This window comes from Ammospiza caudacuta, chromosome 24 (genome assembly GCF_027887145.1).
Source record: "Ammospiza caudacuta isolate bAmmCau1 chromosome 24, bAmmCau1.pri, whole genome shotgun sequence".
Lineage (NCBI taxonomy): Eukaryota > Metazoa > Chordata > Aves > Passeriformes > Passerellidae > Ammospiza > Ammospiza caudacuta.
Window position 1 is genome coordinate 1944091 of NC_080616.1, and position 25955 is coordinate 1970045.

A 25955-nucleotide genomic window follows, 5' to 3' on the forward strand; every position below is an offset into this window, starting at 1 on the left:
GGACACGGCAGAGTGGGAGCACAGGAGTCCCTGCACTGGGCAGATTTGGGGTGAGCCAAAGCCTCACCCTCATGTGAGAGGCTCAGTGCTGGCCCCAGGGCACCTGGTGATGCCTGGGAGGGGGGGTGTGGGCTGAAATCTGTGGGGAATTGCTGTTCCCAAGGGCTCAGCAGCAGCACAGCACCATCTACGCCATGGGAAGGTTGGGAGGGTGTTCAGGACCCCTCTACTGTGATGAGGACTAAGGGGAGGATTTTCTCCTGTCCTTGCCATTGTTTTTCTGCTCTGCTCTGGTTGTTCCCAGTGCTGTCTGAGCCAGGAGCCTGGAAATATATCAAGACCCCCACAAAATGTGGGTGGCTGAGCCTTTCATCTCCTCTCTTCCTTGCTGCCCTCCTCATCCCTCTGAGCTAAACAGAGCTGGCTGCAGCAGTGGGAGAAGGGACTCCTGGCTGCCCCAATCCCTGTGCTGCACACTCCCAACATTGCTAAAAGTCACCCATAAATCTCACCCACCCAAGGTCCTTCTCCCCTCTGCACCCCCAGTGTCTCTGGGAACTGGCTGCAGTCACTTTGCTCACTGCTGACGTCCCCTCTGAGGAGCACGACCCTGCTGGGGCAGGGCAGGGCCACAGGATCTGCTTCCAGCGGGAGTCTGGTGAACAAGGGACGCTGATAAGAAAAGAATCCAAATCTACTCAAATTTTTCCACCACGGCTTCAGTCCTGGAGGAGGGACTGGCATTTCCAGAAGGACCAGAACTGGATGAGGGATAGTCCATTGAGCCAACCCCTCCTCAGGTCTATCCACAGCTGAACTTCAGTGGTGGCAAAGTGCCCTGTGGCAGCATCAGCACCCACATGGTGGCCTGTAGCTGTCCCCTCCTTGCTCCCAGAGGGGTCCATGTTCCCCCTGCCTCCTGGGCTGTGGAGGTGTCTGCATTAACCCACAATGTTTGAGTCAAAAGAGTTTGGCTGCACAGAAAGGGTGGGAGGGAACAATATGGGAGGTGTGAGATGAACAGCCTGGCAGAGATTTGCTACTGCTTTTCACAGAAAACATCCAGGAGAAAGGAGGGAAAATGACTCAAAACTCAAAAAAGAGTAAAGGGAGAGAGAAGACAAGTGGAGAGGACACACTGCCTTGGGTACAGCTCGCAGGGGTGGTGGATGCTGCTGGGACCCACGGAAGCCATCAGGGAAGCAAAAGCAGTTTCTGCAGAGTTCTCTGGGATTATGCTTAAGTGTTTCACCAACAGCCTCCTCTGCCTACCTCTCTGGTAGTACTGAGAGCTGGAGACTGACCCTTTGCTCTGTGGGGCAGTGGGTTCACTACCCTATGGGTGCTGGCAATGCCATGGGAAGACTTTTCTTATTTCTTCCCATGTCTCAGCCCAGCTCACCTCTTCCTGGTAGCAGAGGGGAAAGAAAGGGCTTTCAAATTTAATTTCTTCTGAAATCCCAGTGCCCTGGATTCTCCTGGTTCTCAGCACCTTCACTCCCACAGGGCACCCCTTTGTCCCAGTGCCCAGGTTCCCCCATGGCTCCATGGACATGGGGCCAGAGCGTGAGGTGCCACCAGCACCACCAACACCATGGAGCTGAGGGTCTCCATCAATGGCAGGGCACCTCCTGGGTGGTTTGGATCACTGGACTTTATTTGCATGAAGATAAATTGCGCATGTCTGTACAATTTCTCCTTAAATACTTGGCAATGCTTAAAAAATGAAAAACAAAAACAATCAGGGAGAAAAAATCCTAAACCAGAAAGGAACAGTGCAGGCTACAATATCCAAACAGTACAATGCTTGTGAATAAATAACCCCCTGGGGTGGCTGTAGGGACTGCAGGGGCCTGCTGAACTCAGAACCCATCGGGTCCTTGCTACCCCTTCCTGAGACAGCAGGAACAGCGTCCAGGTGGGACTGGATGGGCACAGACGCCTCTCCCTGCCCTCTCCCAGTTCCTAGTTGCCTGTCTCGGCTGTGGTGGTGCTGGTGGCGTTTTTGTTGGTTTTGCAGCAGAAGTACTGGTTCCAGATCTGCAGGAAGGCTGTCCGGAACTTCTTGATGCGGAAGGCGTAGACGATGGGGTTCATGGCCGAGTTGCCGTGGGTGAGGAAGATGGCGATGTAGGTGAGGATGTGTGGGGTCTGGCAGGACGGGCAGAACAGGGTGATGCAGTTGAGGACGTGCAGAGGCAGCCAGCTGAGCACAAACAGGAACAGCACCAGCGCCAAGGACTTGGCGATCTTCAGCTCCTTGCCGTAGTACTTCTGGGGGTCGTTGGAGCTGGAGGACACCTTCTTGTTGAGCTGCTTGCGGATGAGGTTGAAGACCTCCAGGTAGATGAGCAGCATCAGCAGCAGGGGAGGCAGGACCCAGACAAAGAAGTTGAAGTACACCATGTACTCCATGCTGATGACTGTCTCAAACTGGCACGTGATGACAAACTCCGTGCGGCTGCTGTTCAGCTCCTGAGTCCTTTGCATCTTGTTGAGGTTGTTCCACCCAAACATGGGGGTAAGTCCCACCAGAAAAGAGACTATCCAACAGCAGGCGATGGCCACGGCTGCCCGCCGTGGTGTCACCATGCTCTTGTACCTGTGGGAGAGACAACAGCCACAGGAAGGAGTTAGACATGGCTGGGATGCTCTGCCTGGGGGTTGCGTAGCTCCCGGTGGAGTGGCAGTGGTGGGGTGGCAGTGCTCGTGCTGAGGTAGGAGGATGTTCCTCCTTCCCTCCCCTGCAAGTGGCTAACAGCCTGTTCTGAAAATTGTGTTCACAGATTGGTTTCCCTGCCTGTGTCCTGGGATGGCAGAGACCCCAGGCACAACACAATCCATGAGGGGGATGATGTCAGGCCAGGGAATGCATTAGCACCTGGAATGGGCCTGAGTGTCCAACCCTCATGGTTTGGAGGGAGTTCATATGCTCTGGAGCCCAGCTCCACCCAAGCACCTGCACCCAGAGCAGGAGGTCGCCCTCTCCTCCTGCCACACACCAACCCCACCAGCTCACTGTCCCAGACAATTGCCCTGTGCCTGGGGAGGCAATGGCCAGTGAAAGCATCCCCTGGGATGTGCTGGGGTGGAGGAAGGATCTGCAGGTGCTAATGGAGCCCTGGGGAAGCTTTGGGCACAGCCTGTTCCTCTCCTAATGCGCTCAAATTGACGAAACCCTCTTGATGGGCTGATGCCAGGGGCAGGAGGAGGAGGCAGAGGAGAGCTGTGTTCTGGCTGGGCTCTGCTCCCTCCCTGATGCCCCTGGGGAGCCACCAGGGCTGGGCTCATCTCTCCATAGCTCTGCAAGCGGGAAGTGCAGTCTGCTGGATTGATTTTTTCCCTGGCTCTCCAGAAAGCTTTTCTTTGGAGGCTGAGAAGATTCTCGGCCCAAGAGCTATTGCTTTCCACCAAAGGGGATTGAATAAAGAATGTTTTCCTGACTGTTTGCTGGGTCTCTCGGTGCTGCTGGTGTTAACCCAACCATGGGGACCATGTGGAGGTGGCTGACAAACCTGGTTTCCCAATCCTGCTGCTCAGAGCTCCCTACAGCAGGTCTGCAGCCTTTACCTGTGATGGAAATTGTTCATTTTGGGCTTTTTTTATATAGCAAATGACCCAAACCCACTCTCCCTTCTCAAGACCCCTCTCATGGGCAAGGCATCAAGGTGGGTGCTTGGAGTGGCAGAGGCTGGAGGAGAGGACTTCAGTTCCTGTGAGTCCAGAGGGTCCAGACACATTGGTTCCCAACAGCTTTCCTGAAGGAACCTCCTGTGCTCTGGGAAAAGCTTCACAACATCCTGGTGGCAGCCAGGTCCCGTGGGAAAGAGGTGACAGTGTGGGCAGATGTTTCCGCTGAGCCAAGGCTGGCTTTGGAGGGTGATTTATTCCTTGTGGGGAGGAGAGAGGCCAGGAGACCCTGAGAAAGGCTCAGGGCAGGGAGAACAGAGAGGGCAAGGGGTGGTGGGAAAGAACCAGCACTGAGGGTCAAGTGCAGGCAATGGTGAGGAGGGTCCAAGGGAGCAGGGGGTGGCAGAGGGATGCCAGAGACTCCCGTGGGGCTGTGTGCTGGCCCCTGCACCCCATGTGGGGCTGTGTGCTGGCCCCTGCACCCCATGTGGGGCTGTGTGCTGGCCCCTGCACCCCCTGTGGGGCTGTGTGCTGGCCCCTGCACCCCATGTGGGGCTGTGTGCTGGCCCCTGCACCCATGTGGGGCTGTGTGCTGGCCCCTGCACCCCATGTCTGGTTGCAGGTCCTTGACAGGGGGCTGATGTGCCCTCCAGCTCTGACACCCCACTGCCACCTCGCCAGGCTTGAACAGCTTGGGGAGTGACACCAGAAACAGCAGCAGCATTCCCTGCCCCAGCTCCTTCCCTCTTTGCAACCCCTGCAAGCTGTGCCCCATTTCTCACTCCTGGGGGTTTCTGGGGTCTTCTACTGAAGTGTTCCCACTCTGGGTGCTCTGACCTGCAGAGCTTGTGGCAGCCATTGCCCAACAGACAAAGCTGCTGAGCAGCAGCAGTGTCACCACGGACCCCAAACATGACGCCAGGGCTGGCAGCCACCACCCAGACATGGGGTCAATCTTTCCTCACTGCGCACCCCTCTCTCTCCATGGTTCATATCCATCCCTCCTTCCTGCATGTCCATCTCTCTGCCATGGTCCATATGCATCTTCACCCCATGCTGCAGTGACTGCTCTGGCACTGCCTGGGAGCAGGACCTGGCTCTCCCTGCTCCTCTCTTCCCTTTGCCCCACAAGGTTTGAGGGTGCACCTGCAGAAGCAGCCAGGGAAAACCAGGAGATCCTCCTCTAGCCTGTGTGCGACGTGGTCACAGAAAAGTGGGTGAACCAAAACCCAGAGAAAACAGCCACATTTTCTTCTTCAAGCAACAAACCAAGGGCAGAGGCAGCTGCAGGAAATGTGCTTCCAGGAACCTGTGTCCACTGTCTCCATCAGCCCCACATGGAGAATGACAAAAGCTGTGAAATTGCTCCAGGTTCCTCCTCCCTCCATCTCACCAGGCCTACCCATCCACCGGAGCTCTCACGGGGCTCAGCTGCTCCAAAGGCCGCAAATCCAATTTCAATTCCTTTTACACTTTATTTTCCTTGGAGGTGTCCAAGGAATGCCTGGATGTGGCCCTCAGTGCTCTGGGTTGGATGACAAGGTGGGGATAGGTTACAGGTTGCAGTTGATGGTCTCAGAGGCCTTTTCCAACCTAATTGATTCTGTGATTCTGTAAAGGGTGGAAATGCAAGATCCTACCTAATTCTCAACCCCTGCCACATGGTGAGAGGACAGTTAGCAGAGGGACAGGGGTCACAACAATTCCAAGGGATAGACCTTGCTGTTCCCAGCATTATTCTTGGTTATGCCATGAAGAAAGTATTTTCTTATTTGTCTCATTTTGCATTAATATGATAGGGCTGGAGTTTGGGATGGTATGGGAGGCAGAAGCCCTGAAAATGCTGATAATGGCTCATAGTTAATAAATAATCTTATTATTCTCATCAGCACCAGAGCAATTACCAGCATCATTGCAATTTTATTACTGCTGTTATTTTTATTAACAGCTGTGACTAAAACATCCATGGTAATCATCACCCCCATCTTCATCCACTTTGGGTTGGTTTCCTTTTCCCCTGGGGGTTTGAGCCTGACTATAATTGGTAGATATTCCCCTTGCCTTCCCTGAGTGGTGGTTTTTGCACCATCCCTTCCCCACAGGGATGGGCATTGACCCAAACCCTCTTGGATGGAAAGGCGAGGAAAAAGGACCCATGACCATCCAGACTCATCATGAGATGGGATGGGCAGGAACTGTGGTGTGGAACAAAATTGCCTTTGAGGGTTTGGAAGATAATGCCAAGAGGCAAAAAGGCAATTATTGATAGAGCTGTTTGCTCCCCAGGAGAAGGGAATAGGTGATGGGTGGAGGCAGAGGCTGACAAATTGTCCCCAGGGGCTGCACAGAGCTGGCAGGGAGACAGGGAGCAGCTCTCCAGGGCAGGATGCTGTCTCCAGGAGATGCTGAGGATGGAGCAGACACTGAGACCCTTTTCCTCATGAAGATCATAGAATCCTAGAATGGTTTGGTGGGGAAGGGATTTAATTCCCATCTCCTTCCACCCCTGCCACGGGCTGGGACACCTTCCACTAGCCCAGGTTGCTCCAAGCCCCAGTGTCCAGCCTGGCCTTGGACACTTCCAGCCATGGAGCAGCCACAGCTTCTCTGAACAACCTGTGCCAGGGCCTCACCACCCTCAGAGGGAACAATTCCTTTCCAATATCCCATCTAACCCTGCCTTCCAGCAGTGGGAAGCCATTCCCCCTTCTCCTGTCCCTCCAGACCTTTGTAATGACCCCCTGGCCATCATTCTGAAAACACCATCCACCCTCCTTTCCCTTTGGTCCTCATTCCCAGACTAAATTCAACTTCTTCTGCCACATCTTGATGTGTCCAGACCTCTGCAATCCTCTCTGCTGCAGCCCAGGAGCCAAGCACAGCCCAGGCCCTGCTCTGGAGGTGCCCAGCCCTGGGTAGGCAAAGGCCCTGTGACCATTTCAGATATTAGGGCATGTCTGAAAGCACCTGGAGAGCAGAGCATTCACCTGGAGAGCAGAGCATTCACCTGGAGAACAGAGCATTCTTTGCTGCCATGGATTTCACCTTTGCCTTGGGGTCTTTCCCCAAGAGAGAAATGAGGGCTCATTTCCAACATCCCAACCCAGAGGTCAATCCAAACCCAACGCTCACCAAACATCTCTTGTTTTGTTTGAAAAAGTTTCAAAGGCTCTAGGCCTGGTTTTAATAAAATGTGAAGGTTTTTAGCAGTTCTGTGATTAGTTTTTTTGTCCACAAAACACTTGCTGTTGTCCAGCCAGTGCCAAGATGTGGCTTTGCTGGTCTTTGCTCTGGAGAGTTTATTGCAGTGCAATTCCTGGGAAATTAATTCACTAATGAAGACAGACCATTACTAATGAAAAGAATCTGGAGCCAACGTGGCAGGGAGAAAGGAGGCCAAGCTGACATGAAGCTCATCTGCACGATGAACACAGCAAGAAAAAGCAGCCAGACCATGTCCTGATCTAATTGAAGGTCTCTAGACAAAAGTGCTTTGATCTCAGAGGATTTGGATTCCTACTTCTTTCTCCTGGCTGTATCTTCCCTTCAGATCTTTCAGTGTCTTGGAGGCTGCTGGGTGGGAAAACTCAGATTGTTGGTGTTCAAAGCTTTGCTTTTGCATTTTCGAAGCATTGCTCCGGAATGAGAGCCTGAGAAATGCAAAGTGGTGTCTGGGCTCTGCAAGGGTGAGGTCAGCCACAGCTCAGGGCTGGGACAAGGGGTCCCTGGGTACTCACACAAATTGGGAAGTGCTGCAGAAAGAACTCTGATTGTAGAGCCTTTGTCACTATGATCCTGGAAGTGAAAGGTCGGTTCCTTCTTCATAGAACCACAGAATGGTAGCAAATGTGGGTTTGTGGCCACAGGTGGGTGTCTCACCATGTGAATGGTGGCCTTGGGAGGGATGGAGGCCAACCAATATCAGTCAAAGCTGGTATTTGGATGGACATTACAGCTTGCTCGTACAGACACTTGGAATGGAGTGGCTGCTCCTGTCAGCACTGCCTTAGGATACATGGGGGACTGTCCTGATCCCCAAATCCCAGACTGATTTATTGTCTAAACCCAGGTGGCAAGTAAAGGCATAAAAAAAATGGTCTGGCCTTTCAGGCAAGCTAGAAGAGCACATGCAGCAAGGACATTGGTGTTTGTTGGTGCTGGAGCCCCTGTCCTGCACCGAAGTAGCCCAGCAGTCTCCATCAGCACAGTATTTCCAGCCTGACACCTTCATCCTACCACAGAGCCCCTTCCCAGGGCTCCAAAGGGACCTGGAGCACCCTGTGTGTGTCCCTTCCCAGCTGGCTGGTTGGTCTGCAAGAGATGTGAGCTGTGGGAGAAATCTGAGAAGTGCCAGCAGCTCCCTGGGACAAGAGGGAGTGGGAAACACGGTGGGAGGGCACGGCCAGGGGGTCAGGACATGGAATCCTGGCCTCAGACTCTGCCCTGGGGACCTGATTTAAAAGGAGCTGAGGAGGAAAATCTCTCCCTGGTGCCTCACCCATGTCTGTGTGCTCGGGCTGAGGGACAGTTGGATGAGGACAATGACCACTTTCCTACAGGTGTCACTTTTGGAGGTTCTCGGGGCAGGAGAGGCAGCAATGGGAACAGACACCTTTTACCCACCACTCATATGGGTGGGACTGCATCCCAAACCTGTACCTGGAACCTCCCTGGCAACCACTGAGCCCAGGTCGGGGCTGCCCTGCTCCCAGTCTGGGTCTGGAACTGGCACAGCCCAGGGTGCCTGGTGCTCCCTGCGCCACATGCTGCAAGGAGAGCGGGGCATAGGAAGCCCAAAGATGAGAAGGAGTCCAGGGATGGATGTTCCCCATGGTTGCTGGGTCCTCCCACCCACACCTCTGTCCCTGTGTGCTCTGAGCTGTGATTCCAGAGGTCGTGGCTGTCACTGGAGCACTCCTGGCTGTTACTTGGCCCTGCAGGGCACCCAAACCCAGCTAGGACCACCCCACTGAGAGACAGGGAAGGATTTTAGCACTGTATGGTGTCTTTTCTGCTTGGCCCAGCTCTGGGAGCAGCTGGCACCTTCCTAGACTGGCAGCTCAGCCCACACGTGGTGACCTGGAGCTGCAGCCACTCCTGCCTCTCCAGAGTACACCTGGGCATGAGAAGTGTCTTCTTTGAGGATCTCTGCTCCCAAAACACTTTGGGTCTCCTCCACTGCAGCATGAGGAGATGGTTCCACACCAGGAGGCTTCTTGAGGCAAACCTCCCCCAAAGCCACCAGGAGAAAGGCATGGGAGAGGGTGGATATGGGCATCCCACTGCTGACCATCCTGGCCCATCCGTGTTCAAGGTTTGGTTTTACCATCCCTAAAAGTTGATTCTGTGTAGGAATCATTCTGCAACGAGTGCCTGCAAAGCACAAACAACTCCAGCTGGGCAAGCGTCTGGCAAGACCTCTGGATGTTTGCAATCACCTCTAATAGACAGTAATTCTCTAATGGATGTGGGTGAGGGGAACAAATTCCTGCTGCCAAAATTGATTGGTCCCCACACACAGAAACATGGAGCCCCCAGGGCTTTGGTGAGGGCTTCATTCAGTGGTGGAAGAAGCTGGAACTTGTCACAGTTCCAGCAAATGGCAAGAGAACAACACAAAAAGGGGATTTCATGCTTTGAGCTTCATCAGAGAAGGTTGTGGAGAGACCTGGAACAGTTGCAGATGTCCTGGGCTCCAAACAGGGATTGGGGAAATGCTGCTGCCTTGGTGTGGGTCCAGCCTTGATGTGGGCTCAGCCTGCCCTGACACAGCTCTCAGGACCTTGGAGGCACCCTGGAATCCTTGAGGACTGCAGAGGGATGTGAGCACATCCAAAAGCAGCCCCAGGGACACAAACATCCCCACAAGAAGCTGAGTAGATAAGGTAGAAAAGAGCTTTCTGTGCTGAAATGGTAGGAAGTGGGAATCATGCCAGGTTATTTTCAGCCCAGACTGGCAGTACCAACATGAGGGTCCATCGGGGGTGCCCACCCAGATGGTGGCTGGGGTGTGGGAAAAGGTGACCCCCAGCTCCATCCTGTATCAGCACAGAGCCACGTCCCCCCAACTCTGCCACTCCCCCAATGCCACCAGTGTCAGTAGGACCAAACCTCAAAGCACAGCACACCCAGAGATCAGCCCAGCCTGAGCTTGGCACCTCCTGTGTGGGCATCACCCAGAGCCTCAGGAGGTTTCCCTCCTCCCCCATATCCCCACACACCCCACAGGGCCCAGCTGGTTCTGAGCTAAACCTGCCCTATTTCAGGTTCCAGTGACAGGACCACATCTTTTCCTGCAGAGCCAAGGAGATTTATCCTGTCATGCCTCTGGTCCCTGGGGGCAGCCACAACATCCCAGCAGGCTGGCTGGGCCTCCACAGCCCCTCCAGGACTGGATCCAGCCTCCCCTGGGTGTCTGTGCTGCTGCACTGCCCCGGCTCTGGCAATGAGTCACAGCCTTGGGAACAAAGCTCAGGCTTCCAGGAACTGCAGAGCTGCTCTCAGATCCCTTGCCCAGCCGCGCTCAGCTCAGAGCAGTGGGGTGAGCAACCACAGTGTTCCACCCAGAGCACAGCAGCACCCACAGCTCCCCTGGGGTATCCCCTGGGCTCCCATCGTGACCAGGTCCTGCAGGGGAAGGGGGAGCACGGGAGGGCAGGAGATCTCTGGGAGGGAGGATGGAAAGCACAGAGATCTCACACTGAAGCATCCTTCCTTCAGGTTCTGCCCTGGTGTGGAGGAGATGCAGCCACTGTCCAAGGAAGGTGAAGGAGGGCTGGTCACCCCCTCTGCTCAGAGAGGGTTTCCTACATCCTCCAGCAGCACCCCTCATCCCAGCAGCCAGTATCAATCCTTTCTGCTCAAAGAACTAATATTGCTTCCAAACTGAGCTTGGTTTTCAGCCTGAGGCTGCAGCCTGATGTGGACTCTGTCACTGCACAAGCAGATTCTCAGCAAGGACCACTCACCCCATGCTCAGTCCCTCATCCCACATGTGCTTGTGGAGGTTAAGCAGGGAGCTGGGATGCCCAGCCCATCCAATGCCTGAGAGAAATGACAATTTATTTTGTGTCTATGAGTGAGCACCACCCTCCAACCCCAGGGAGACCCTTCATGCCCAAAACAGGAGCCGTGAGACCCGTGGTGCCATGGGCAGCACCAAGGGTGCTGAGGGATGGCCCTGCTCTGGATGTATCACCCTCCTGCTGCCGTGTGACAGTGTGAGGGTGCACCCTGGTCAGAGGGGCACGAGTCCCACTGAGCCAGAGTTTTGCACCCAGGCAGCTCTGGGGCTCCCTCCCAGCTCTACCATGTGTGGTCAGGGCCCTCCAGGACCCCTGAATTCTCTGAACCTCTGGCTTCTTCCTCCAGGACCCCGAGTGAGATAGGGAGGGAAGGGAGGGAAGTGATTTAACACTCTTGGCAATGGCTGCAAAATCATGAAACGACCTGCAGAATCTCAGAACTGGTGATGTTCTCTGAAAAAATGTGATGTTCTTGTCTTTTGGCTGCTGCTTTCAGGCAACAAGATTTTGAGCAAAGCAAAGTGTGAGAAATGGTGCTTAAAAAAAAAAGAAGAAGCAGAAGCTGAGATTCTTTTATAGACCCAAGAATTTAGGAATGAGGACACACAGAGAAGGACAGTTTGGTCCCCAAGAGATGGGGGAAGGTTGTGAAAGCTGCAGGATGGTGTGATGAGCACCATGGGTTTGTCTCTGGTGCTGCCCCTGTGCAACATATTTCCTGGACATTTTTAGTGTCTAAACAGTTTTGTTGTCAAAAATAGGGATTTGTTGTGTGAGCATTGCCTTGGAGGGTGGCTCCCACACAACTGTATCATCACAGGGATGAGCCCCCTGTGCTGTGGGAGCAGCCCCACCTCCAGTAGAAGACAATTTCAGGTGCAGCCACTCATCCCCATGTGATCTCTCTCTGGCCAGGCTGGACAGGGCTTGGAGCATCCTGGTCTGGGGAAGCTGTCCCTGCCCATTGTAGGGGATGGAGCAGGATGGAGCTTTTGGGCCCCTTCCCACCTAAACCATTCCATGATTCTGTGACAGTGCTGGAGCTGTTTCTCACCCAGGGCTGTGGCAGGATATCAACTTGGCCAGGAGTCTCAGGTCATCTTCCCTTGCTGTGCTGGGCCATCTCCCTGTGCCCAGGGCTGCCACACAACAGCCCTGCCCCTGCCCCAGCAACCAGCCAGGAGCTGATTGTCCAGACCCAGCTCAGCAGAGTCTCTGTGTGATTGGATAAGTGAGGGTGAGGCATTCCCTGAGTACAAAGGAAAATGGATAAAAGGCAGTTTTTGCCAATCTTCAGTGCAAATCCAGGGCTTGGCTGGAAAAAAGCAGTGGGTTTTTAATTATTGCTTGTATTGCTCTTGATTTTTCTATGCATTGCATATTTTGATTTTTATGCAAAAGAACCTCTTTGAAACGACGCCTCTGAAAGTCAGCCCTCAAAATTTAGAAGGGAGGGGGAAGAGGAGAAGACGAAGAAAGAAAGTAGCTCTAAAACCCACTTTAAATGCCAAATGCAACCAATGTGGCTCTGGGAAATGGAAATGGGACAGCAGATATAAAGTATCCGATATGCCTAGGCTCCCAAAGGTTCTGTGGGTCAGAGTCCATCCACAAACCACTGAGCTGCAGAGGGAAAAGGCTGTGCTGGGAGGGAGGTGCCACCACTCTTCCCTGCCTGTCACCACCACTGCCACACAAAGGAGCTGGGTCTCCAGGGGAGGGCCCCAGCCAGGGGGGCTGGAAAGCATCAAAAGCCATGAAAAGGCAGGAGCAGATCAGGGACCCCAAGGAGAAGGGAAATGAGGGGATCTTGAGAGCCGTTGTTGTGGTTGTATTTGCATTCAACAGGACATTGAGATCTGCTCCCCAGATAAATGGGAGGCAGGAAACTGGAGATAGAATCTCGATTAAGAAAGGCACCAAGAAAGCCTCAGAGCAAGGCTTAGGTGGGTCTTTATCTCTCCCGTGCAGAAGGACTCATCAGAAAAAAAGAGATATCCTAAATTACAGTTGGAACAAGAGATTGGTATTGGCTGCCTTTTAATTTCTTGAGTTTTACACTTCTCTTGCTAACCTGACTCCTGATTTTGAAGTCAACATCTAAATTCCTGATTTCCTAATGCTGCAACTTGTCACTGGATCAGGATCCTCATAGCAGAATTTGTCACTGCAAAGGGAACATTTCCTTTCTTGCACTTAACCCAGTTCAAAGATTAGGACATTCAAGACTGAAAAATTGGCTGGAGGTTCCCAAAGCGAGGGAGGTTGTTTTCTCCACCCAATGCCTAGAGGACAATTAGCAGTGCTGATGAGATCTACTGTTTCTAAACCTCAGAGGACACAGTAACCCAAAACAACCAGTCCAACACCTTCTGTCCAATGCATATTTCCCCTGATTAAAAGATCAATTTCAAATGCAAAAGCAGCTGGATTCATTTAAGGTTTTTTTAATGAGTTGGTTATATGTAGTTCAACAGGGGGAAATAATTTTGGAGGTACCAATTTGGCTTCCAACCTCTGTTCAAATACAACTCCCCACAAAGTTTAAGTAAAACCTGTGTAATTACCCCCTCCACACACCATAAAGATGGAAGAAGTAACGAGCAGAGGACATGAGTGTAAAGCCATTGAGTTGTTTATCCTGGAATGAGTCTGAACAGCAAATCCATATCTCAGTCAGTCAAATGAAATACCAATTTGGAAGTGAAGACTCCAGTTAACACCACAATTAAATGTTCCCTCACCTCTGAGAAAACAGGAAAACAAATAAAAAGTGCAAATGCAAATCAAACCTGAAGTTTATTTTCACTCTGTTTTCTCATTTAGATTAAAAGATTATTTATTCACTTGGAAGAAAACCGAGGGGCCTTGTTCCCTGGGAGGAAGCAGCTCAGAATTTCCATCAGGACGATGGAGAGATCTGAGACCCAAGATCAGGTATTGCAGTAAAATATCTCAGCTGGGCCTAAATTACAGCCTCTGCATGTTCCTAATGACTCTGGTCTTAATTCCAGCAAGGAACAATGGGCAGACACAGCCAGAGGCTGCCAAGGCAGCCCGGCTGGCTCATGGAGATGAGGGACACATGGACCAGGCAGGGTTGGAGGTCATGGATGTGCCCCAAGGGCTGGAGTCCTCTGCTCTGGAGGGACTGGGAGGGCTGGGGGTGCTCACCTGGAGAGGAAAAAGCTCTGGGGAGAATTTAGAGCCCCTTCCAATGCCTAAAGGGGCCCCAAGAGAACTGAAGAGGGACTTGGGACAAGGAATGGAGGGACAGGACAAGGCAGAATGGCTTCTCCCAGCCAGAGGGCAGGGATAGATGGGATACTGGGAAAGAATTGTTCCCTGTGAGGGTGGGCAGGCCCTGGCACAGGTTGCCCAGAGAAGCTGTGGCTGCCCCATGCCTCTGAGTGTCCAAGACAGAGCTTGGATGGGACTTGGAGCAACCTGGGATAGTGGAAGGTGTCATGGCACAGGGTAGGACTGGGTGAGCTTTGAGGTCCCTTCCCACCCAAACCTGTCTGGGGGTTCTGGCACTCTAGGAAATGCATTTCCCTCTCCCTGAGCCTCAGCAGAGCCAGGGCTGCCTGTGGGGTGGGGAGCAGGGCTGGAATGTGGGGGATCCCCACAAGACCCCCTCATGTATGGGTCACGCAGAGGGGGGAATGATCTTTAAGGACCCTTCCAATCCAAACCATTCTAGGATTACATGGTCCCCTGGAGAAAAGGGGTATCAGTGACTGCTCCATCCTCAACCCAAGAAAATTTAACTGCAGCATCTCTTGGATTCTGGGATTCCAGGTTTTCTGCTATTGGAGCACTTTCAGCTCCTCAGAGCAGACAAACCTCATTGAGCCCATAAGGAGCCTGTGTCCCAGCAGTGCTGAATGTGGGGAATGAGCTCCCTGAGATTAGACCCATCTGAGCTGCTCCCATGCTGGCTCTGCTCAGGCTTTGCCAGGTCCATCTGGACCCAGGCTGAGCCCTTGGCTCTCCCAGTCAGGAGCACTCAGTGGAGAATAGAGCCTTCACACTGACAGAGATGAGTGTTTCATTTGTGTATTCCATGGGTAAAGGCACTGAGTGTTGTTACCAGAGCAGAAAAAAAAAAAAAAGAGGAATAATTTAATCTGTAGGACTGTGCTAATTCTGGCATGTCTGAGACAGCATTTCTCAGCATCGGCCCCTCGCTGCTGTCAGAGAGAGAGCATCACTCCCTCTGTGAACAGATGGGGAGACTGAGTCGCAGAGGGGAGCTGTGATCTGCCAAGATGGACCAATCTGAATGAGAAAACATCCCTGGTGCCAGGAGCTGGCACTTCCCTTCCTTTAAGGAGGCCAAAGAAAATCATCCCCATCCCTGGCTGCAGGGAGAGAAATGGCCTGTAGAAGGTGGATAAACTGTCGTGGCAGCAACATCCCAGCCTTCTGTGCTTTCCTTGGAGGAATGATGGAGAGGTGATATTGCCACCCCAGGCAGGGGGTGGGATAGGAGGATGTCACTTCTGTGTCCCCACAGTCCTGCTCGGCTTGGCTGGTACCTGGGATCTGTGTGCAAGAGGACCAGGGACAGCACAGAGGGAGGCTGGCAAGGGACACACAGGAAAGAGGCTGGGGAAGAAATCTCTTGTCCTCCTCCAGCTCTTTTTTGTGATCAGAGGCTTTGGTACCTGACAAAAACCCAACCAAACCACCCAAGACTGGGACAGCTGCTGGTCAGAGTTGCCTGCTCAGTTCTGGGGGGCAAAGCCCAAGCAAGGAAGGGATGAGAGAACAATGGAAAATGCACTGAGAGGGAGGGTAAGGGTGCACAGGGGAGGTGTTGGGTCCCACAGCACAGAGAAGGGCAAAGCCAGATGCTCCAAATCTTTCCAGTGTCTGATCCTGCTCTGCTCCTCCCTACATCACCAAATGCAGCCCTTCCTCCCCTATCTGTCCCCACTGCCCACCAGCCCTAAGCCCACAGGACTCTGTGAGGAGGAGGATCTCAGTCTTTCAGGGTTATTTCATCCTCTCTCACTGGTGGCATCACCAGTGCTGTCTCCCCTTCCCCTGCCCTGCCCATCCAGCCACCCTTGGGAACAGCATCTCCATGCCAGAGGGGCAGTGGGGGTGCCTGTGTGCTCAGCTCATTGCTATGCTGCAAGCCACCCTGCTGCCTCTTTGGGTTTTTTGTGGCTGCCTGAGAGAGCATCAATTGTTCTTTCTTGCCACTGGGCACCCAATGCAGCAGCCAGCCCCAGCAGCTGGGTGGCTGCACTTCCAGAGCAGAACTCCCTGCTAGAGCCCAGGCAGCCTCTGGGACAGCACCTTTCCTATTCCATGCCCATGACAAGGACCAGCCCCTTGGGACACTCCTCCAGCCCCCTGGCAGCCCCAGAGGTGGGCTCTGCTGCTGTGCCCATCCCTGCTGCTTTGGCAGGATCACTGTGAAAAATCATTCATTTGTCTCCAGGACAATCTAATGCTGTTCCTGTCAGCTCAGCTGTGCTGGCTGTCATTTCCCCAGGGTGAGCACTACAGTTGTCCCAAAGGGGATGAGCCTCTCAAGCTGTCCCCATCCCTCCCAGAAATCTCTTGCTCCTGTGATCCCCTCCATGCTCCATGTCCTGCTGTCTTCAGGACCACAACCCTCCCCAAGCTGTGTGTGGGCTCTCCTCACACCCCTGTGGGCAAGATCCTTCAGGGCTTTTCCCTGTCCTTCTAGACAGAGATTTTCTTCCAGCCCATCAGTTCCTGTCCAGTCTGAAATGACTCTGGTGTGTGTCACAATGAAACTCACCTCCCAGGTTCTTTCACTGTGGTACCTCCCACACATTTTCCTCTTTTTTCCTTCCTTCTTTGTGTGGCTATGACCTTTTTCTCCCCCCTGCCTCCACCCCAGGACACAGACCTGCCAGTGCAGCACTGTGACCCCTTGCATGAGCCATTCCTGCTGTCAGGCTGATTTCAAGTACAGTCATTGGGAAGCAGGAGCTCCATTGTGCCCATCCCTGATCCTCTGTCCAGCCCTGCCTGTTCTGCCTTGGACACCCATGGGCCTGCACGTCCCAGGCCCCCCAGACAGGTCCCCTCAGGCAGATCCCCACGGCCAGCAGTGGCTGGTGTTGGGTACGAGTTGCTCTGAGGTGTGCCAGACAGGAGATTTCACTGGGTCTGGCCTCACAGGGGTCCCTCCAGATCCGAGTTTGGAACTGGAGGCTGGTGGGCTTTGTCCCAGATGTCTCGCACCTGAGCTCATGGCCAAAATCCCCTTCCTGGTAAACAGAGCCAGTCTGGCCCTTTTACGACACAGTTAAGCTTATTCTGAAACCACAAATAGACTAAAAAACCCTGGTGTGACTGACTTGGAGGTGTAAGAGGAGCTGAGGGTGCTTTGGCTGTTGGTGACCACATGGGAGATGTCCAACAAGAACAAGACAGAGGCCACACACCTGAGCCAAGGGCACGGAGACCAGCCCAGAGGCTGTAGCCACTCAGTGGGAAAGGCTCCAGATCAAGAGGAGCATCTGAGCCCCTGTGCACCCCCAGCCTGCATCCCAGAGTGTGTCTGAGCTTCTCTGCACCCCCTGTGAGTCATCCATTCCTGCCCTGTCACCTGCTCTGGCTGACGTGGAGCGAAGGTGACACCAGAGGTGAGACTGGCCTGGTGAAGGTCAGACGATAATGGCCCCTCCTCTGGATGGAGTCACCTTCCCACAGGGGTGGGGGAAGACCCGGGAGCCCATCAAAGGGCTCCTGATTGCCTGAGGCAGCTCAGCACAGAGCCGGGTGAGCTGGGCCTGACTCAGCCCCACACCCAGCCCGCAGGCCCAGGGCAGCTGAGTCAGCAGCTCTGGCTGTGGCAGAGCCTCCTTGGCGGGTGTGTGCCCTGCCTGTGTGCCAGCAGCTGCACTGGGCCCTCAGACACGCAGCCCCGAGGGACAGCGCTGCTACCTCCGCCAGCCCAGCGCCCTGGGACACAGCCCAGCCACTCCAGGAAAGGGAAATGTCAGATGTCACCCATCTCCTGGAAGTGTGACAGCATGGCTGGGTGTTACAGGCAGTTCTGGGCCCTGCAGCTCATCCACAGGCCTGTGCCCTGGACACAGGAGCGTCTCTCAGCTCCAGTGAGGGCCTGGGTGGTGCTGGCTGTGGTTGCTCCTCACTTTCTGCTCATGGACCCTCTCTGCTGCCACGGGATGAGGGAACACAGTCTGGCTGTGTCCCACTGGCTTGGCAGAGTAGATCCTCTTGGATTGATGAACCATGAATCACACCTGAACCATGGCCATGGAGGCACCAGAGCCTTGCTGGGTTCCATCCACACATCCCCACCTGGTCTGGTGTCTGCTCCCTGTAGGATGAGTTCATGGGGAGCCACAGAATCCCAGAATCCCAGAGTGGTTTGGGTGGGAAGAGACCTTAAAGCTCATCCAGCCCCATGCCTGCCTTGGGCAGGGACACCTTCCACTAGCCCAAGGTGCCCCAAGCTCTGTCCAGCCTGGCCTTGGACACTTCCAGGGATGGGGCAGCCACAGCTGCTCTGGGCACCCTGTGCCAGGGCCTGCCCACCCTGACAGGGAAGAATTCCTTTCCAGTATTGAACCTAAATTTCTGGTTTTTCAGTTTGACCCCATTGCTCCTTGTCCTGTCCTAGGGTTGAGCCAACCTGGCCCATTGAAGACACATTCAGTCTGTTTTATTACCACAAAAGGCTACAAACCCTTGTAGTGCTCCCTGGGCTGTGAAAGAGAAACAATTTAATTTCATGGGGTTACTACTGCAGTGATCAGCAAGGCTGGGACTGGATCCTGGCTCCAGAGCCCTGGGCACAGTCATGGCAGCACTCCAGTGCAGGAACAGAGAGGCCACACTGTCCCAGAAATCTCAGCTTCCACAGCTTCCCTGTTCCAGCCTCCATCCCTCACCCGTGAGACCACCCTGAGCCAGCCATGGTGCAGCTCAGTGCCTCAATTTCCCCATCTACAGATGTGCCCTTGGTGGGAACACGCCCTCAGATTTACTGGTGAGACATTGCCAAGGGTCAATTCCTTACACTGAAAATCAATAGAAATCAGTAAAAAACCCAATAAAAACATTCCCAGAGCAGGGGTTTGGGGTGCAGCGCCAGGAAGGAGCAGGTTTTGATTCATGGCCCTGCAACACAGCCCTGGCAGATGTGAGCTCTGTGAAGGGACAGATGTGACACTGCTATTGGGGTCAGAGTGATTACCCGGCACAGGGACCACACCTCACCCTCCTGGGAGACACAAGGACCAGGAGGGGACAGGGTCCTGCTGCTCAGGGAGCCCACTCAGGGTCTCTTGAGGCCATTCACTTCCCCTTGCCTTTTAATTCAGAGAATTTGTGAATAACTCCGAATATCAGGCTCTGAGCATCCCTGCACAGGATTCAGGGCTCTCCTCCCCTTCCCTCTGCTCTCCTGGCCATGGAGCATCCCACACTCAGCCCCTCACTGCATCCCCAGCTGACACCTCCAAGCCCCAGAATTTTTCCTGCCATTCCAGGAGCTGGGAATGCTGCAGACAGCCCCACTTGCCTCCCTGCAGACTCACGGCAGTGTCTGGAGCTTTGGGGAGTGACCTGATTTTGCGTCTGCCAGCCAAGATCTCGTGGCGCTGCTGCAGCAGCTGTGTGAGCTCCCAGTGAGCCTAATCCAGGCATCCCCTCACTGAGGGAAGAGCCCTCATGGCTTTGATCCCTGACTTAGCCTGTTCATGGCTGAAAATCATTCTGTGCATCACAGAGTAGGGCTGAAAACCAGCTCACCTGGGTATTTACAGGTCTTTACCAGGATCTCAAACCAACATAACCTGCTGGTAAATCCCTGCCCACCTCAAGGGCTCTGGGATTTTGGTGATGCTGGAATTGATCTCCTGGTGCTGCCCTGGCACAGCTCGTCCCTGCAGCCGGATCTGGCTGGAGCAGAGCTCGGTGGGAAATGCTGGCTCTGATGTAGCACCCACATGCTGAGCTGGTGCAGTGTGCTGGAAACTGTGGCTTGGAAACAGCCTCCAGTCTGCAGAAACCTCCCTGGACTGTAATTCTTGCATTTTAATCTCCATCCTTGTTCAGAGCTGCCTGTTCCATGGAATGAAGGTATCTACAGATCACTCTCACTTGCTAAAAATATACCTGGAGGAGGGCAGCAAGAGAGGCAACAAAAGAGGCTGCAAAGACCTACCAGTCCCCAAAATTCCTCCAGGTTAGGGAAAATGGAAGTATTCTCCTTGGAAATGAAATGTGCTTTCTTGGGGGCTGGGCCTGTATGGATGGATGGCATCTTTTCACTGACTAGTGAAGGGTGAAAGAAAATAGATGAGCTCCAGGGTGAGAGCTCTGAGTCACCTGGATGCTTTGAAATTCCTCTGAATGTAAAACAGGCCTTGGAAGAGCTGTGGTTTGGCTTGTTCACTGGCCTGGCTGGACACGAAGGTTTCCTGGCACTAAGTGTTGAGAGTGCTGGAAAGATGTCCCATGGGCCCTTTGATGTTTTGGGAGCTGGGAATTTGCATTCCAGTGTTCTCCTCCTCACCCATCCCATGGCAGCAGGTGCCCATCACTCCCCTCCATGAGCCCTTGGTGGAGGAATCATGGAATGGTTTGGTTGGAGGAGACCTTAAAGCCCATCTCATTCCACTCATGGGCAGGGACACCTTTCACTATCCCGGTTGCTCCAAGCCCTGTCCAACCTGGCCTTGGACACTGCCAGGGGTGGTGCAGCCACTCCACAGCTTCTCTGGACAACCTAGAATGGGGAAAAGCCCTTCAGATGTGTCCTGCTCCAGCACCCAGCTGGCTGAGGGCAAAAAGACTTCCCAGGCTTACCATGACCCAGTCCTAGCTGGCCCCATGCCTGTGGCCCTTGGCAGGACTGGAGAGAAGGGCAAAGAGCGCTACAGTCCCAGGAAGAGCCTGAGCTCAGGCAGGAGCCTGGAAAACAGGGAGTCCAGGGGGAAGTTTCCCCCTCCATGTCCATCCAGGAGCTCACAAGTCCCCTGCACATCTCCCTCACTTCCTGCCTTGCAGGCACTGCACTCCAAGGCTGAGGATTGTTCCTGCCATCCCTGAGCTGTTTAATCTCATTCCAGACAGGCACTCTTGAACCACCAGACAATGTTCACAGAGCCACCCCTGACACTGATTTTACCCTGGGCTCTTCCCCTGCTGTGCTCCAGCCTCCTGGTCCCCATTTCCTAGAGAGTTCCAACCATTCTGATCTAACTTCCATGGCTCTGCAGCCTCCCAGGGGTGCATTCCAAACCTTCAGCAGCACCAAAGGCAGCTCTCCCTGGTGGGATGTCCCTTGGGATGCTGCAGGCTGGGAAGGGCAGGGCTGGGAGGAGACCCCAGTGCTGAGCGGGGAGGTCCTGGCTGTGGACAGAGAGACTCCAACACGAGGGCTCCTGCAAACATCAGATTCCTGCAGGTTTTCCCTTCCTGGCACGTTTCAAAGTGTTTAGGGTGAGGTCACGAGGTGAGGACCCCCAGGGACATTCCAAGATAGGCTTGGGCTGCATCCACACATTCAGCATCCCCAGCCAAGGGCTGGTTTGGCACATCCCAAGGACAGCAGCTCCTTTTGCTATGGCCCTTTCCAAAAGGCCCAAAACACAGAGCAGAGACAAGGCCCCCAGGGCAGCAGAGGCTGGTGCTGAAGGAGCTGCATCCCCCTAAACATCCCTTTAGCACCATCCTCCCCAAACAATCCTGCAGCACCCATCCCCTCAAACACTCCTTCAGCACCATCCCCTCAAACACTCCTTCAGCACCATCCTCCCCAAACATCCCCCCAGCCCCGTCTCCTCCAGCATCCTGCCTGCCCCGGGATGCTGAGGGGCCGGTTCCGGCCAGACACCCCCAGCTGCTGCTTCCCCTCCCTTTGAACTCCTTTCATTCTCCAAGGCACGGCTGTGAGAGGGAAGTTTGGGCTGGGCTCAGGGACCCTGCTGAGCCTGGACGGGGGGATCACAGACTGGGGGTCCTGCCTGGTGCCGGGCAGAGAGGAAGGATGTGACAGGGGAGGGGGAGTTTTCCACCAGCAAATCTATTTTAGGTTGTTTCCAGCTGTTCCTGTGGGGGCTGGGAAGTGGGGGACCCTCTGCTCTAGCCTGCTCAGCCCATGTGATGCTCCTGCATCCCTCCAAAGTCAAGGCAGGGGTGAAGGCAGCATCCCTCAGGGCCCAGCAGCCAGGAGGGATCCCCAGGAGCAAATGGAGAGGGTTTGGTGGGATATCCCAGTCCCTTGCCCATGCTGGGTGAAGAAGGAAGAACAAGAGGTGCCAACTCAAATCCAAGCAAGACCCCTCTCCATCTGATACAATCTGCCTTGCAGGGGTGGCCCACATCCCTCTGTGCTTCTGTGTCCATGGGAAGTGGCCACTGGAGCAATGCAGCATTGGATGCTGCTTTGGCATCTCCCACTGCCATGTAGAGACACCCCAAATGTCTCAGGGCACAATTTCTTCCAGGAGATATCCACCCCTGGGGACACCAAGTTCCCAAACTCACAGCCCAAGGGCCAGGGTGTCCATGGGGAGCCTGGAGCTGGAACCAGCTGCCATGTTCCCATTCCCTGCCATTCTTCCCTGTGAGGAAGGCACAGGGTGCCCAGAGCAGCCGTGGCTGCCCCACCCCTGAAAGAGCCCGAGGCCAGGCTGGAAGGGGCTTGGAGCATCCTGGGGTAGTAGAAGGTGTCCCAGCCCCTGGCAGGGTAGGGTCCCTTCACAAACAAACCTTCCAGGGATTCTGTGGCTCTGTGAAATGCATTTCCCTCTCCCTGAGCCTCGGCAGCAGCAGGGCTGCCTGTGGGTGGGGGGCAAGGCTGGAACTTAGGGGATGCCCCCCTCAGCCTCGTGCAGGTCACACTGGTGAGGATCCAGCCTGTGCCAGGCTTGTCTGAGGAATCCTGGCACAGGAATGGGCTGCAGTGAGCACACTGTCCATGCCTGGGCTGGAGGGGCTGCCCTAGGGATGAGCCTGAGGCAGATATTCCCCACCCCTGCCTGCAAATCTCTGCTCAGGTCTGGCTGCCATCATTGCCTGCAGCCCTCCAGGGATGCTTGGAGCTCTCCCAGAGCTCTCCCAGCACAGTGGCCACACGTGTTTCCCCAGGGCCCTGAGTCCTGCCAGGTGCTTTGGGCTCTCACTTTGCCATTGCTGGCTTCAGTGTCACAGTCAGGAATGACACCACAAGAGCCATGAGCACTGCAGAAATGCCATCCCTGTCATCCTTAGCATCCTCCAACAGACTGGGAGAAACTTGAGGTATTTCAGATTCAGAAAATATTCCTTAGTGGTGTTTCCTGTGCTGTGTACTCCATTCAGGGCACTACATCTCCTAAAATCTCCACATGTACCAACTACCAGGAATTAATGAAGTTGTAGGATCTTTAAGGTTGGGAAAGACCTCTGAGATACTTGAGTGCATCTATTAAGTTGATGAGGTTACAAAGCTTTTCAATATTAAAATAGGCTCTGAAAAGACAGAGGAAAATGTCTTGCTGCTGAGTGCTTGGGCACACAATGGGATCACAAAATTCAGGGTGGAAATTTCATAAGAAAAACCCATTCAAACTGTGTACAGCATAATATTAATATTAATACTAATATTACTCCCAGGAAAGCTCCTGGGATCAGGGCAGGAATCTCCCCTGAAAGGCCCATCTGATGCTCAGAGGCAGACAAGGAGTTAAAAATGGACTGGTTTGTTAGGAAAATGCCTGACAGGCTGTGCTGCTCCTGTGGAGCCGCAGAACTCCCACAGCAGAGCCTTCCCCACGGGCAGGGGATGTGCGAAGCCCAAAAAAGCTCCAAGAGCAGTGACAGGGTGGGAATCACTCTGGTGCCACCGGCAGGCTGGGAGACAGTGACTGGGAAAATCACACCTAGGGAGGAAGTCAGGAACAGTCTGTGAAAATCGTGTGTGGCAGGGAGGGGTGGGCTGGGATTGTGCATTTATCCTTGGCCCCCTCCCCTCTCTTACACTCCTTCTCCTCTCCAACTCTGCTGGTGGTGGCTGCAGCAAAAGCCCAAAGGAGCCCATCTCTGGCCTGACCCCATGGATCTGGGAACACCGAGCACTCTAGAGTAGCCAGGGAATCCCCAACACCTGGGGTGCCTCCTGTCCCTGTCTCCCTGCCCCAGGAAGGGTCCTACACCCGCTGGGGTCTGGGCAGCACCAACACAAGGGGTGCCTTTGTGGGGTGTTTGTGCTGATGGAGGGTCTGGGACCCCTTCAGCCAACTGCCTCAACTGCTGAGGGGTAATGGGGGAACATGAGTGCTCAGCTGGCCTGGGCTGTTTTCCAGCAATGCTTCCACATCCAGAGCCTTGCAGGGCAGATGAGGCTGGCAAAGGCATCCCCACAGAGTGAGGGGGACTCACAGTGAGGGGCTGGGCCTGGCTCTGCTCAGGAGCACCGAGCTTGGGTGTCCTGTCTCCTTCTAGCTCCGCTCACAGTCACCGGTCCCACCGTGGCACCCCAGAAATGCTTCCCCAAACCAGCATGGCCCCAGCATGGGGAGGGAGTGGAGCATAAAGGGTTAACTCTGCCCTCCTGGAGCGGCAGAGTTTGAATAAAGTGCTCAAATAAAGTGTTCCCCTCCTTTGTCACGAGGCACTGGCTCTGGGCTTGGAATGGCAACATATACACAGAAGGGACAAAACGGGGAAAGGAGTTATTTGTGGGGCACCCCCATAGCCAGGGTCTCTCCTGGGTGAGGCTGCCCCATGAAACGTGTCAGGCTGTCACCTCTGGTTCCTCAAACTGTCAAAGCTGTGTCCCACAGCAAGCCACCCCGCTGCTCCCCATGGCAAGGTAAAAGCTGGGGTGAAAGGCAAAGCTGTCACCTGCTTTCCTCCCGGAGCACCCGCTGGGGCTGTCCCATGTGTGGGGTCACACCTTGTCCTGGCCATGGGCATCCCGTGGCTGTCCCTCACTGCCTGCTAGCTGCCACAGTGTGATCTGTGCCTGCACACCCAGCACCCCCTGAGTCCCCAAAAGAAGCTGCCGGAGGCTCCAGGATACCCCCCACACCCCCCTGCCCAGCCTGCCCCGGTTGCTGCTGCAGCCAGATGTGTCTGGGATGGCAGCGTGGAGGAAAGTCTTTTCTCCCAGTGTTTCTCCAAGATTTTGGAGTTTCCTCAATTCCTTTTAACCTCCACAGCAGAGCTGGTTCCGACGCCTTTTCCTACCTGACAGGGATCTTCACCCGCAGGTACCGATCCACGGCAATGGCCAGAAGCGCCAGGATGGAGCTCTCCGTGAGGATGAGGACGGGACAGGCCACCATGAGGCAGGTGTAAAACTCCGTCTGGAGTCCGATGTCGATGATGATGGCCAGGGGGATGACCAGAGCCCCCACGGCCACGTCGGCCACCGCCAGCGAGACGATGAAGCAGAAGGTGGCATCCCGCAGCGCCTGGTTCATCTTCACAGCCCAGATGACCAGGATATTGCCCGGCACGGACACCAAAGCGATGAGCACTTCGATGGAGATGTAGGCAGCCTGGAAGGCTGAGATGGGGTGTGCCATGATGCTCCGGTCCGCCCCGCTCCCGTGGGGGTCCTGGGCCACCTGCAAACGCACAGGGAGACGGTGAGAGAGTGGCATCGCTGCCAGAGCTGCGAGCGGGATGGAGCCTGGGCGAGGGGGTGGGAAAAACTCCTCTCCTGTCTGTGCCGTCCCCCGGGGCTCCGGGCCCCCCCGCCCCCACCGAGCTCATCCTGCACCCACCTCCATGCCGCACCCACCTCATTCCCGCACCCCTCTCCATCCCGCACCCCTCTCCGCCACCTCCATCCCGCACCCTTCTCTGTCCCGCACCCCTTTCCGTCCCGCAGCCACCTCCATCCCGCAGCGCGACCGCTCCCGGCGGTGAAGAGGCACCGGGAGCCGCCGGTCAGTCCCGGGGGAGCGGCAGAGCCCCCCGCCCCTGGGGCCGCCCCGGGGCCGCTGTCGGAGCCTTTCGGGGCTCCCTCTGCTCCCCCGCTGGATCCCCTCCCTGCTCTGCGCCGCTTCCTGCAGCCACCCGAGTCCCGAGCCCCGGCAGCCGACCCCTCTCACCTTGTCCTGCAAATCCAGGGCTTGTTTCGGGGTGCTCTCACCCGCGGAGAGCCGGCGCTGTCCCCCCGCAGGGCAAGGCGGGGCTCATGCCGGGGGGACCGTGCGGCCGCCGGGGGCCGGGCTGGCCGGGGCTGCGCTCGGTCCCCGGTGCCCGACACCGCTCGGCTCCCGCAGGCGCTGCCGCCTCCCCGCCGGAGCAGAGGCATCACATGGTGCCGCCTTCCAGCCT

At 55.0% G+C, this 25955-nt stretch overlaps 1 protein-coding gene across 1 annotated transcript; it reads right to left on the minus strand.

Annotated features, from left to right (window-relative positions):
• Positions 1–1639: 1639 nt before the first annotated feature.
• On the minus strand, positions 1640–25955 carry LOC131567725 (adenosine receptor A1). The gene is made up of 3 exons (XM_058819446.1): positions 25727–25955; positions 24855–25237; positions 1640–2602 (listed from the first exon to the last, which is right to left on the minus strand). The coding sequence occupies exons 2-3, from the start codon at positions 25193–25195 to the stop codon at positions 1966–1968; spliced, it is 978 nt and encodes a 325-aa protein (XP_058675429.1). The 5' UTR covers positions 25196–25237; positions 25727–25955; the 3' UTR covers positions 1640–1965.